General features: G+C 40.4%; 1 protein-coding gene across 1 annotated transcript in view; it reads right to left on the minus strand.

Moving 5' to 3' along the window:
- The window catches only part of FSIP1 (fibrous sheath interacting protein 1), a 201,463-nt gene that overhangs the window by 166,934 nt on the left and 21,470 nt on the right, over positions 1-13,059 (minus strand). The window contains exons 4-5 of the mRNA XM_081507144.1: positions 2,798-2,952; positions 1,376-1,469 (exon numbers count right to left, since the gene is read on the minus strand). Of these exons, the coding sequence (XP_081363270.1) occupies positions 1,376-1,469; positions 2,798-2,952 (249 nt within the window). The remainder of the gene's footprint in view (positions 1-1,375; positions 1,470-2,797; positions 2,953-13,059) is intronic.

Below are 13,059 nucleotides of genomic sequence, written 5' to 3' on the forward strand. Positions count from 1 at the left end.
ACCTCAGATATGCAGATGATACTACCCTTATGGCAGAAAGTGAAGAAGAACTAAAGAGCCTCTTGATGAAAGTGAAAGAGGAGAGTGAAAATTGGCTTAAAGCTCAACATTCAGAAAAGTAAGATCATGGCATCCGGTCCCATCACTTCATGGCAAATAGACAGGGAAACAGTGGAAACAGTGGCTGACTTTATTTTTCTGGGCTCCAACATCACTGCAGATGGTGACTGCAGCCATGAAATTAAAAGATGGTTACTCAACTTGGAAGGAAAGTTATGACCAACCTAAACAGCATATTATAAAGCAGAGACATTACTTTGCCAACAAAGGTTGGTCTAGTTAAGCCCATGGTTTTTCCAGTAGTCATTCACGGATGTGAGAGTTGGACTATAAAGAAAGCTGAGTGCAGAAGAATTGATGCTTTTGACCTGTGGTGTTGGAGAAGACTCTTGAGAGTCCCTTGGACTGCAAAGAGATCCAACCAGTCCATCCTAAAGGAGATCAGTCCTGGGTGTTCATTGGCAGCACTGATTCTGAAGCTGAAACTCCAATACTTTGGCCACCTGATGCGAACAGCTGACTCATTGGAAAAGCCCCTGATACTGGGAAAGATTGAGGGCTGGAGGAGAAGGGGACAACAGAGGATGAGATGGTTGGATGGCATCACCGACTCAATGGACATGAGTTTGGGTGAACTCTGGGAGTTGGTGATGGACAGGGAGGCCTGGTGTGCTGAGGTTCATGGGGTCACAAAGAGTTGGACATGACTGAGTGACTGAACTGACTGATGGATGTAGAACCACAGAGACAGAGGGCCAACAATACACTTATACTTGGATTTTCAACTGCACAGGGGCCAGTGCTCCTAAACACCATGTTGTTCAAGGATCAACTGCTACATATGCACAAGGGGTGTAGAAACACATGCACAGAATTAACTAGCTGGTCTCATAAAGCAGGACTGTTAGAGAACAGGAAAAGGACAAATCAGTAACAGATTTTTATAAAAGGTTGCAGAGGCCTGAGTGAGACACCTCATGGGATGTTCTCACACAACTAGGGGACTGTGAGCATAAACTGGGAGTCTAGAGGCAACCAAGAAGCACAGTAATTAAAGGCAAAGACATGCTTTGTCTACTTTCTGATTTTTCACTGCCCTGTCTCCTCATCTTTGAGCAGACACAAACCCTAGAAGACTCTGAAACATACCTAAATTCGCCATAGTTTCATATAGTCCTACCTGACATGATGGTTTCTCCTAAAGAAAAATTAAACTCACAAAGAAAAAGAAAAGATAACTGAATTGGGAATTTTACTTTAATCCAAATATTCTACGACTCTGAGACAAAAATAAAGATGAATCAATTATACTCACCAACAGTTTCTTCTGATGCAGCAGTCAAAGCTAGAAACTTTTTTGTATTTTCCATCTCCTCATTACTTTGTAAAACTTCACCATTTTTTCCAGACTAATAAAAGAGAATAAAAGCATAAACATGGGGAAAGGAGGCAACTGTATTCATTGATACATTTTTTTAAATTCTAAGATGGTTTCCAATTCTGTTCATAAATACAGGTCATTTTTACTCCTTTAATTAGGAAATCTGTTCATGTTTCCTGTTCCCTCAAAATTCTGTCAATGAGTATTCCCAGTTAAGAGCTGAAATATGTCTATCTCTATATGATAATTACCTTGCTTTAAGTTTCTATTTAATAATAAGCAAGTTTCATACATTTCAAAATTGGTATTATTTTATTATGATTCCAGTTATAATTCATATTTCCAACCAAGTAAAAATTTGCTTTGAGATTCAACAGAGGTAAGTGACAGATTAACTTTTCCTGCTAAAATTTATTTCTCTAGCTTAAAGCACTGCACTTTATAGACTTACTTTTCCACCCCAGTGGTATTCCTTGGAACCTTGTAAAAATGTATTCTTAACTACTTTACTGTTAATTCTTATCATTGCCTGGGAAATTTCCTAGGAAGTCAGTCAATTAATCAAGGAAGAATTTATCAAAAACAATCCATCTGTTGTTATAATGTTCCTTATCTTAAAAGTGCTCTCCTTTGAGAGGCAAAGTTCAAATAAGAGCCAATGGCTATATACAAGTCAGTGCCAACATCTGGTCAACCTCCACCCCTCAATACTACAGAGAATAAAAGGTCCAAGAAGGTCAAGGAGAGTTAATCAAGCATTAGAAATTCACTAAGACAGAAGTATATAGAGCATGGTCCCAGACCACAAGCATTTTACAGCTTCCCAAAGAAATCTTGACCAGCATGTGAAATAGTCAACTCCTCGCTTGTTTGCCACAAAAGTTTACTCAAATAATAATGGTAACCAGGGAGTTAAGATTTTTTTGTTTTTGTGAACTTATCTCTAAACTGTAAGCTTGCTGAAGAAAAAGCTAACATATATAGTTGATGAAAGTAGGCACCAAATTCCTTTCTATTCCAGATATGGAGGAACCCAGTCACCCAGGCCAGACACTGGAGAGAGAAGCCTATTGTGTTGTCTGTCCACTAGTGAGAGAAGCCTATTTTGCTATCTGGGGAATGAAGATGCTCAAGGCAGTGCCCAAGATCTGGAATCCTGCAAAATCACCTTCTCCAGTTCCAGAAAACTGTCTCCCTCACTGCTCCCTCACCCCATACACACATATAAACACTACTGCCCTACCTCCACAAAATAAATTAAGGCAGACCACACTAACACTACCAGAGGCCATGCTATTCCTACTTATTAGAAGAAGTTGCTTCTCACATGTCAGCATAAGGTTATACAATTCTTACCTTAAGTTCCTCCCACAGCTTTATTCTCATTTCTAGACCTTGCTTCTTAATTTCTTTTTCTCTGCATTGTCTCTTCACCAATATCTTGTCAAGCCTCTTCATCTTCCAAATAGCATCCTGAAGTTGAGAATCTAATTCTTTTAATTCAAATTCATCTGTATTATGTTGAAAGTAGGAATGAGCAGGAAGTTTATTAAAATCATAAAGCTTTTTTTTTCTTGTTTTAGTTTTACTATTTGTTCTTTTATTCAACAAATGTTTATGGTTGGTGTAATAACTAACATTGGTGTCATGTATCTTGGTTTGGAAAAAAGTGAAAGTGTTAGTCACTCAGTCGTGTCTAACACTTTGCCACCCTATGGACTGTGGCCTGCCAGGCTCCCCTGTGCATGACATTTTCCAGGTAAGAATACTGGAATGAGTAGCCATTCCCTTCTCCAAGGGTTCTTCCCAACCCAGGGATCAAATCTAGGTCTTCTGCTTTGCAGGTGGATTCTTCACCATCTGAGCCACCAGGGAAGCCCGCTTTTGCTTTTTTTTTTTTCATATGATTATCTAACAACCCTGTGAAATAGACATTTAGTTCTCTTTTACAGTTGAGATAATTTAATCCTTTCAAATAGTTAACAAATTATAGCACTGAATTCAGAAGTGGGTCTCATATGACTTTTAACCCCAAATTCTTTCTCCTTCATTCTGCTATACTTCCTATATTCATAATTAGCAAAGAATAAGACAAAGACCCTATCCTGAAATTGCTTCAGACTAACTGAAAGAAAAGTCACTTACACAAATAGCTACAGTAAAATGTAGCATGTCATTGACACAGAGTAATCCCACCCTGTTAGAAACAAATTCAGAAAAGTACACCATGCAACTAAACACCTTTCATCTACACCCCTTCCTGTTATTCTGTTTTCCTGAAACACCTTAAAGCAAAAGTGAAAGTTGCTCAGCCATGTCTGACTCTTTGCAAACCCATGGACTATACAGTCCGTGGAATTCTCCAGACCAGAATACTAAAGTTGGTAGCCTTTCCCTTCTCCAGGGGATCTTCCCAACCCAGGGACCAAACCCAGATCTTCTGCATTGCAGGTGGATTCTTTACCAGCTGAGCCACCAGGGAAGTCCAAAACACTCTAAAATGTTCTTGAATTATGGATAATTGATAGTTAGGAACTACTTAGAACTTCTGTTATTTAAGTTTTAGCTTATGATTATGATTAATAATATTAATAATTATCATTATGATTAATGGTCATATTAATAATAGCAGCTAATGCCTCAGGCAGTAAAGAATCCTTCTGCAAAGCAGGAGACCCAGGTTTGATCCTGAAGTCAGGAAGGTCCCCTGGAAAAAGGAATGGATATCCATTCAGTATTCTTGCCTGGAAAATCCCATGGACAGAGTAGATTGGTGGGCAACAGTCCATGGGGTCACTAAGAGTAAGACATGACTGAGCGACTAATACTATCACTACTACTAACATCTATACATTTACCTGATAGGCACAGTGTTAAATGCTTTATTTACATTCATTATCTTGTGTAATCCTCACCATAAACCAGCAAGATGGATTAATTATTGCCCCTATTTTACAAATTAGTAAACTGAGGCTAATTTGTAACTGAGTTAAATACATGTCCAAGATCTATCATCTTATAACTAGTAAAAGGCAGAGCCAGTCTCTGCCCAGATCTGTGTTGACTCCAGAGCTAAAGCTCTTTACTGCCAGGAGATAATTCCTCTGTAAAGTCTGATGAAAGATGATAACCAGGCAATGAGCATAGGTGTTCAAGTCCTGAAGTCTCAGCTACCCCAGCTTAGATCATCAGAAATGTCATATTATGCAAAGAAAAGCCAAGTTTTGCAACTTTTGAAAATGCAAAGAGTCCAATGGTGTTTCCCTATAATGTATATCACTTTCTATTAAAGGAAAAAGAGATATGTTTAGAGGGAATAAGCTTACCCAAAAAGAATACTTATCTTACTAATAAGGAGACTCTACAAATTGTATTGCTCACGTACGCCAAACGCAAAAGCCTCTAGTTCTAATTCCAACTGGCAGCCCTAGCATTCTCAAGCTCCATGTATACAGGTGGTCTATACAGCAGGCATTTTGAAGTTAACTCTTGCTACAGGCTACACGGAAACAATATAATGTAATGTAATATAAACATTACAATGTTTACATTGTAATGTAAATGTAATGTAAACAGGGCCACTAGCTAGTCTCAACTCTAATAGCTCATTTCCTGATAACTGTAATCCTGAGTCACCTGGTCTGAGAGCTGATCTCATCCCAAACACAATTTAAATCAGTTCTCAAAGTTTATGAGCTTGTTATTGAACCCAAACTCATTCTGCTCACCGCGTGACAGGCCAATAAATCAGAAAACAAGCTGTTGGAACAAGAAATGACAACTTGAGTCAAAAAATTAGCAGACTGAGAAGATGTCAGACTAGCATCTCAAAAAACCATCTCCCCGTCAGTCCAAATCTGGGCTCTTTTTAATATACAACAGGGGGAGGAGGAGGGACCCACTGTGGCACCAACCAATGGCTGAGCAGGGCTACTAATGGTTGCTGATTGACAGTTACTCACTAACAGTCACTTGCTTGGGGGAGGGGCCCACTGTGGCACCAACCAATGACTGAGTAGGGCCACGATAGCTGGTGTCTGCCTCGCTGCTACTGCACCCCAAGCAGAAAGGTACAACTGCAGAAAGCAGCCAGGTCTGAACTAGCACCCGGCTGCTCTAGCAACATCATTCTTCAACCCACAGTGCAAGGTGTGCAGGCGGCAGAGACCATTTGTGGCCTGTGCAGATGGCTGACACGCCCATCAACCAGAACCACTGTCTGAGGCAGCGGGCACTGTGAGCACAGCCCTCTGCTGGCCACACCAGCCAGCCTGTGACCCCCAAGGCAGCCTCAGAGCTGGTGCCCCCCGGAGTGCAGCTCCCACCTGGCTGTTTGTGCAGCGGGAGCCAGCCAGCCTGGTGGGCTAGTCAAGGCCTGAGTGGAGAGGAGCAGCTGAGCAGCCCCTGCCTCAGTGGAGCCCACAGGCCGGTGCCAGAGAGGGAAGAGCCCATCACACCTCAGGTTCAGGCTGGGGAGGCCACCACTACCAGCTCAGCTTTCCTTTATAGTTTATAAATTATGGAGAACCCAAAGTAACTTTTGTTTATGTAAGTTATGTCTATGGATAATTACCATATTAGAAATCAAAATTGAAGAATATGATAAATACATATTTATTCATTTTAAAATAATAAACATGGAATTACTTATTACATTTTAACACAAATGTAACACTTTTATGACAAATAGCTATATTTTCAAAAAAACACTGTTGAGAAGAACAGTGATGTTTTCAATCTTTAGTATCTGGATTAATAGAAGACAGCTGGATTCGCATATCTGCTTCAAAGTCAATCTACTGTAATCTGTTGTTTCAGTTAAAGTATATGATAAAAATTTGGCCTTACACAGTAGTTGGAAAGGGGAGGAGAAATACCCTTTTCAGATAATAGTGGATATTCTTCTTTGATACTAACATCAAAACTGGACAAGAGGTAGTTTCTTAAAGGTTAGTTATAATGTGAAATCTGTAACCCTAGTTATTCCATAAATCCATAGATCTATTTTTCATGTTAAATGGATCTTTTATCCTGCATTGGCCATTTGGAAAACAGTGGTTCACTGAATTACGCAAACCTTCAAAATATTAACACATTTCAATATACAATATCAACAAATCACATTTGTTAATATTGCCAACGATTTTTATCAGAAAAGTCTAAGTACTAGGAAGTTGTAAAGCTCATACTGACATACACAAATTTTCTAAGATTCTAAGTTTTTACTTGAAAGCTCAAATTTTATCATTGACAAAAAATACTGTCAGTTGTTTTCCTGAATTAACAGGTCCATTTCATTTTTTACAAAAATGTTTGCCAAATACTTAAGTCTGAACGATAATAGTTTGTCTGCCACTTATTCTTTCAAGTGAAAATGGAGTTCCATTAAAAAATGACCAGTTCGGGGGCGGGGCTAAGATGGCAGAGGAATAGGACGGGGAGACCACTCTCTCCTCCACAAATTTATCGAAAGAACATCTGAACACTGAGCAAACTTCACAAAACTACTTCTGAACGCTGGCAGAGGACGTCAGGCATCCACAAAGAGCGCATTATCTTCAAAAGCAGGTAGGAGAAATTATAAAAGATAAAAAGAGAGACAAAAGAGTTAAGGAGGGAGACCCGTCCCGGGGAGGGAGTCGTAAAAGAGGAGAAATTTCCAAGCACCAGGAAACCCTCTCACCGGCGGGTGTGGGGGAAGATTTCTTATCTCGCAGGGCAACGTAACTGGGAGAAAAAATAAATAAAACCCACAGATTACGTGCCTAAAGCAACTCCCAGCAAAGAACCCCAGACGCTCGCATCATCCGCTACCAGCAAGTAGGGGCTGAACGGAGAGGAGCGGGTGGCACTGCCTAGGGTAAGGACCGGGCCCGAGTGCCCTGAGGGCAATCTGAGGGAGCTAACGTGAGATAGTAACCTAAACTGTGGGACAGCCAGAGAGAGAGAACTATCCCCCGAAAAGCCCAACTCTAAGGCACTGCCTGCCCGCTCACAGAACAAAGGACTGAGCGATACCAGAGGAGAGCTAGCCGGCTGCGGACCGCCCCATCCCCCGCCAGACACAGCGGGCAGGCGGGGCCAGCCAGAGCCGGAAAGGGGCAAACTCGGCCCCAGAGAGGGCACCCCCTACCAATCTGCAAACAGGCTTCCAGTTTCTAAGCAAAGACTGCCTGAGATCCCGGAGGGTCGACAGCCGCCGGGAGGGTCGCAGCCAGAGACCAGCTCCCCAGAACCGACACAAAGCACACCGGAGCCGGGCGCGCCCGTAAACCGAGGCGGGGACCAGGGAGGTGATAAGGCGCACCGCCCCAACAGGGGAGAGTGCGCTCGCCAAACTCCTGGCCGCCTGAGCAGCTCCGACCGGGAACGGCACAAGCCGCGGGCGAAACCGAGTCTGCGCCTTTGTGGAGTAACCGGGAGCCTGAACCTGAGCGGCTTAGACCTGAGAAGTGCACGCATCTCAGGGCCCACTCCCCGGCCCACTCCCCGGCCGAGTAACCTGAAGCCTGAGCAGGGTAGACGGGGAAAGCACACACGCCATGAGCGGGGGCGAACCCAGTGCGGCCGAGACACTGCGAGCTCACCACACACACGCCAGGTTTGCAGTGTTCCTCCCTCCCCACAGCACGACTGAACAAGCGAACCTAAAGAGACCACCTCCGCCCCTTTGTTGCAGGGTGGAAATTAGATACTGAAGAGACCTCCAAACAGAAGCCAAATAAACAGAGGGAAGCGCCTTGGAAGTGACAGGCCAACAGATTAAAATCCCTGTAGTTAATACCGACTGCATTGAAAGGGACCTATAGATCTTGAAAAGTATAAGCAGGAACAAGGATCTATCTGAAACTGAGCAGACCCCACACTGCTCACAACAGCTCCAGAGAAAGTCCGGGATATATATATATATTTTTACTATTATTTTTTTTTTTTCTCTTCTTTCCTTTTTCTTCAAGTCCTCTATTACACCTTTAACTTTCATTTTCATAACCCACTATTAACTTGCAAAAAAAAAAACACCCAATTTTTGAAGCAAACTGCATACATATATCTTATACCTTTTGTGTTTTCTTTTTTTACTGTTTTTTTCCTGTTTTACTTTTTTTACTGTTTCTTTTTTTACTGTTTTACTGTTTTTTTTCTTTTTACACTGTTTCCTTTTTTTCTTTTTTTTTATATTGTAAGTTTTATAAGAGTCTAAACTCTACTCTAGATTTTTAATCTTTGTTTTACATATTTGATATCAATTTTGTACATTTAAGAACCCAATCTTTAGGACCCATTTTTACTCAGGAGTGTGATCACTGGCCTGATTACTCTCTCCCCCTATTGATGCTCTTTCTTCTCCCCCAGGGAACCTCTATCTCCCACCCTTCTCCTTCTCTTCTCAACACAATTCTGTGAATCTCTGAGGGTGTTCTGGGTACCGGAGAACACTTCAAGAACAGGATACTGCCCAGATCTCTCTCTCCCCTCTTGATTCCTCCCTTTCTACTCATGCTCACCTCTATTACCTTCCTCCCCCCTCTCTATGTATCTCTGTGAACCACTCTGAGGGTTCCAGACTGTGGAAAGCACAGAGGGAAGTGCTTACTGGCTAGATTGCTCTCTCCACATTTGAATTCCCCTCTTCCCCTCCTGGTCACCTCAAACCACCCCCCCCCCCCACCTCATCTCTCCATGTAACTCAGTGAACCTTTCTGGGTATCCCTCACTGTGGAGAATCTTTTCACCATTAACCTAAAAGTTTTATTATTGAGGCTGTATGGATGGAGAAGTCTTGAGGCTACTGCAAGAATAAGACTTAAAGCCAGGGGAAACATTAATTAATAAGAGACCATCCAATAGCCTCCACATATACACTGAAACCAAGCTCCACCCAAGAGCCAATAAGTTCCAGAGCAAGACATACCACGCAAATTCTCCAGCAACGCAGGAACATAGCCCTGAGCATCAATATACAGGCTGCCCAGAGGCACACCAAATCCATAGACATCTCAAAAATCAATACTGGTCACTCCATTGCACTCTAGAGAGCAGAAATCCAGCTCCACCCACCAGAACACCGACACAAGCTCCCCCAACCAGGAAGCCTTGACAAGCGACCCGTCCAACCCCACCCACAGTGAGGAACCTCCACAATAAAGAGGAACTTCTTACTACCAGAATACAGAAAGGCCACGCCTAACACAGCAATCTAAACAAGATGAAAAGGCAGAGAAATACTCAGCAAGTAAAGGAAAATGAGAAATGCCCACCAAACCAAACAAAAGAGGAGGAGATAGGGAATCTATCTGAAAAAGAATAATGATAATAAAAATGATCCAAAATCTTGAAAGCAAAATGGAGTTACAGATAAACAGCCTGGAGACAAGGATTGAGAAGATGCAAGAAATGTTTATCAAGGACTTAGAAGAAATAAAAAGGAGTCATATATAATGAGTAATGAAATAAAGGAGATAAAAGACACTCTGGAGGGAACCAACAGTAGAATAACAGAGGCAGAAGATAGGATAAGTGAGGTAGAAGATAGAATGATGGAAATAAAGGAAGCAGAGAGGAAAAAAGAAAAAAGAATCAAAAGAAATGAGGAAAACCTCAGGGACCTCTGGGACAATATGAAACGCCCCAACATTCGAATCATAGGAGTCCCAGAAGAAGAAGATAAAAGGAAAGGTCATGAAAAAATACTCGAGGAGATAATAGTTGAAAATTTCCCTAAAATGAGGAAAGAAATAGTCACAGAAGTCCAAGAAACCCAGAGAGTTCCAAACAGGATAAACCCAAGGCGAAACACCCCAAGACACATATTAATCAAATTAACAAAGATCAAACACAAAGAACAAATATTAAAAGCAGCAAGGGAAAAACAACACATAACACACAAGGGGATCCCCATAAGGATAACAGCTGATCTTTCAATAGAAACCCTTCAGGCTAGAAGGGAATGGCAGGACATACTTAAAGTAATGAAAGAGAATAGTCTACAACCCAGATTACTGTACCCAGCAAGGATCTCATTCAGATATGAAGGAGAATTCAAAAGCTTTACAGACAAGCAAGAGCTGAGGGAATTCAGCACCACCAAACCAGCTCTCCAACAAATGCTAAAGGATCTTCTCTAAACAGGAAACACAGAAAGGATGTTTCAACACGAACTCGAAACAACAAAGTAAATGGCAACGGGATCATACTTATCAATAATTACCTTAAATGTAAATGGGTTGAATGCCCCAACCAAAAGACAAAGGCTGGCTGAATGGATACAAAAACAAGACCCCTATATATGCTGTCTACAAGAGACCCACCTCAAAACTAGGGACACACACAGGCTGAAAGTGAAGGGATGGAAAAACACATTTCATGCAAACGGAGACCAAAAGAAAGCAGGAGTCGCAATACTCATTTCAGATAAAATAGACTTTAAAATAAAGGCTGTGAAAAGGGACAAAGAAGGACACTACATAAAGATCAAAGAACAATCCAAGAAGAAGACGTAACAATCATAAATATATATGCACCCAACATAGGAACACCACAATATATAAGGCAAATACTAACAAGTATGACAGGGGAAATTAACAATAACACAATAATAGTTGGAGACTTTAATACTCCACTCACGCATATGGATAGATCAACTAAACAGAAAATTAACAAGGAAACACAAACTTTAAATGATACAATAGACAAATTAGATTTAATTGATATTTACAGGACTTTTCACCCCAAAACAATCAATTTTACCTTTTTCTCAAGTGCACACGGAACTTTCTCCAGGATAGATCACATCCTGGGCCATAAATCTAGCCTTGGTAAATTCAAAAAAATTGAAATCATCCCAGCCATCTTCTCTGACCACAATGCAGTAAGATTAGACCTCAATTACAGGAAAAAAACTATTAAAAATTCCAACATATGGAGGCTAAACAACACGCTTCTGAATAACCAACAAATCACAGAATAAATCAAAAAAGAAATCAAATTATGCATAGAAACGAATGAAAATGAAAACACGACAACCCAAAACCTATGGGACACTGTAAAAGCAAGGCTAAGGGGAAGGTTCATAGCAATACAGGCGTACCTCAAGAAACAAGAAAAAAATCAAATGAATCAACTAACTCTACACCTAAAGCAACTAGAGAAGGAAGAAATGAAGAACCCCAGGGTCAGTAGAAGGAAAGAAATCTTAAAAATTAGGGCAGAAATAAATGCAAAAGAAACAAAAGAGACCATAGCAAAAATCAACAAAACTAAAAGGTGGTTTTTCGAGAAGATAAACAAAATTGACAAACCATTAGCCAGACTCATCAAGAAACAAAGGGAGAAGAATCAGATCAACAAAATTAGAAATAAAAATGGAGAGATCACAACAGACTCCACAGAAATACAAAGGATCATAAGAGACTACTACCAACAGCTATATGCCAATAAAATGGACAACTTGGATGAAATGGACAAATTCTTAGAAAAGTATAACTTTCCAAAACTGAACCAGGAAGAAATAGAAGATCTTAACAGACTCATCACAAGCACGGAAATCGAAACTGTAATCAGAAATCTTCCAGCAAACAAAAGCTCAGGACCAGATGGCTTCACAGTGGAATTCTACCAAAAATTTAGAGAAGAGCTAACACCTATCCTACTCAAACTCTTCCAGAAAATTGCAGAAGATGGTAAACTTCCAAACTCATTCTATGAGGCCACCATCACCCTAATTCCAAAACCAGACAAAGATGTCACAAAAAAGGAAAACTACAGGCCAATATCACTGATGAACATAGATGCAAAAATCCTTAATAAAATTCTAGCAAACAGAATCCAACATCATATTAAAAAGATCATACATCATGACCAAGTGGGCTTTATCCCAGGAATGCAAGGTTTTTTTAACATCTGCAAATCAATCAATGTAATACACCACATTAACAAATTGAAAGAAAAAAACCATATGGTTATCTCAATAGATGCAGAAAAAGCCTTTGACAAAATTCAGCATCCATTTATGATAAAAAACCCTCCAGAAAGCAGGAATAGAAGGAACATACCTCAACACAATAAAAGCTATATATGACAAACCCACAGCAAACATTATCCTCAATGGTGAAAAATTGAAAGCATTTCCCCTAAAGTCAGGAACAAGGCAAGGATGCCCACTTTCACCACTACTATTCAACATAGTTTTGGAAGTTTTGGCCACAGCAATCAGAGCTGAAAAAGAAATAAAAGGAATACAGATAGGAAAAGAAGAAGTAAAACTCTCACTGTTTGCAGATGACATGATCCTCTACATAGAAAACCCTAAAGACTCTACTAGAAAAATACTAGAGTTAATCAATGAATATAGTAAAGTTGCAGGATATAAAATTAACACACAGAAATCCCTTGCATTCCTATACTCCAATAATGAGAAAACAGAAAGAGAAATTAAGGAAACAATACCATTCACCATTGCAACAAAAAGAATAAAATACTTAGGAATATATCTACCTAAAGAAACAAAAAACTTATATATAGAAAACTATAAAACACTGATGAAAGAAATCAAAGAGGACACAAACAGATGGAGAAATATACCGTGTTCATGGATTAGAAGAATTAATATAGTGAAAATG

The sequence above is a fragment of the Giraffa tippelskirchi genome, chromosome 7, assembly GCF_054371585.1.
Source record: "Giraffa tippelskirchi isolate mGirTip1 chromosome 7, T2T-mGirTip1v1.2.pri, whole genome shotgun sequence".
Classification (NCBI taxonomy): Eukaryota; Metazoa; Chordata; class Mammalia; order Artiodactyla; family Giraffidae; genus Giraffa; species Giraffa tippelskirchi.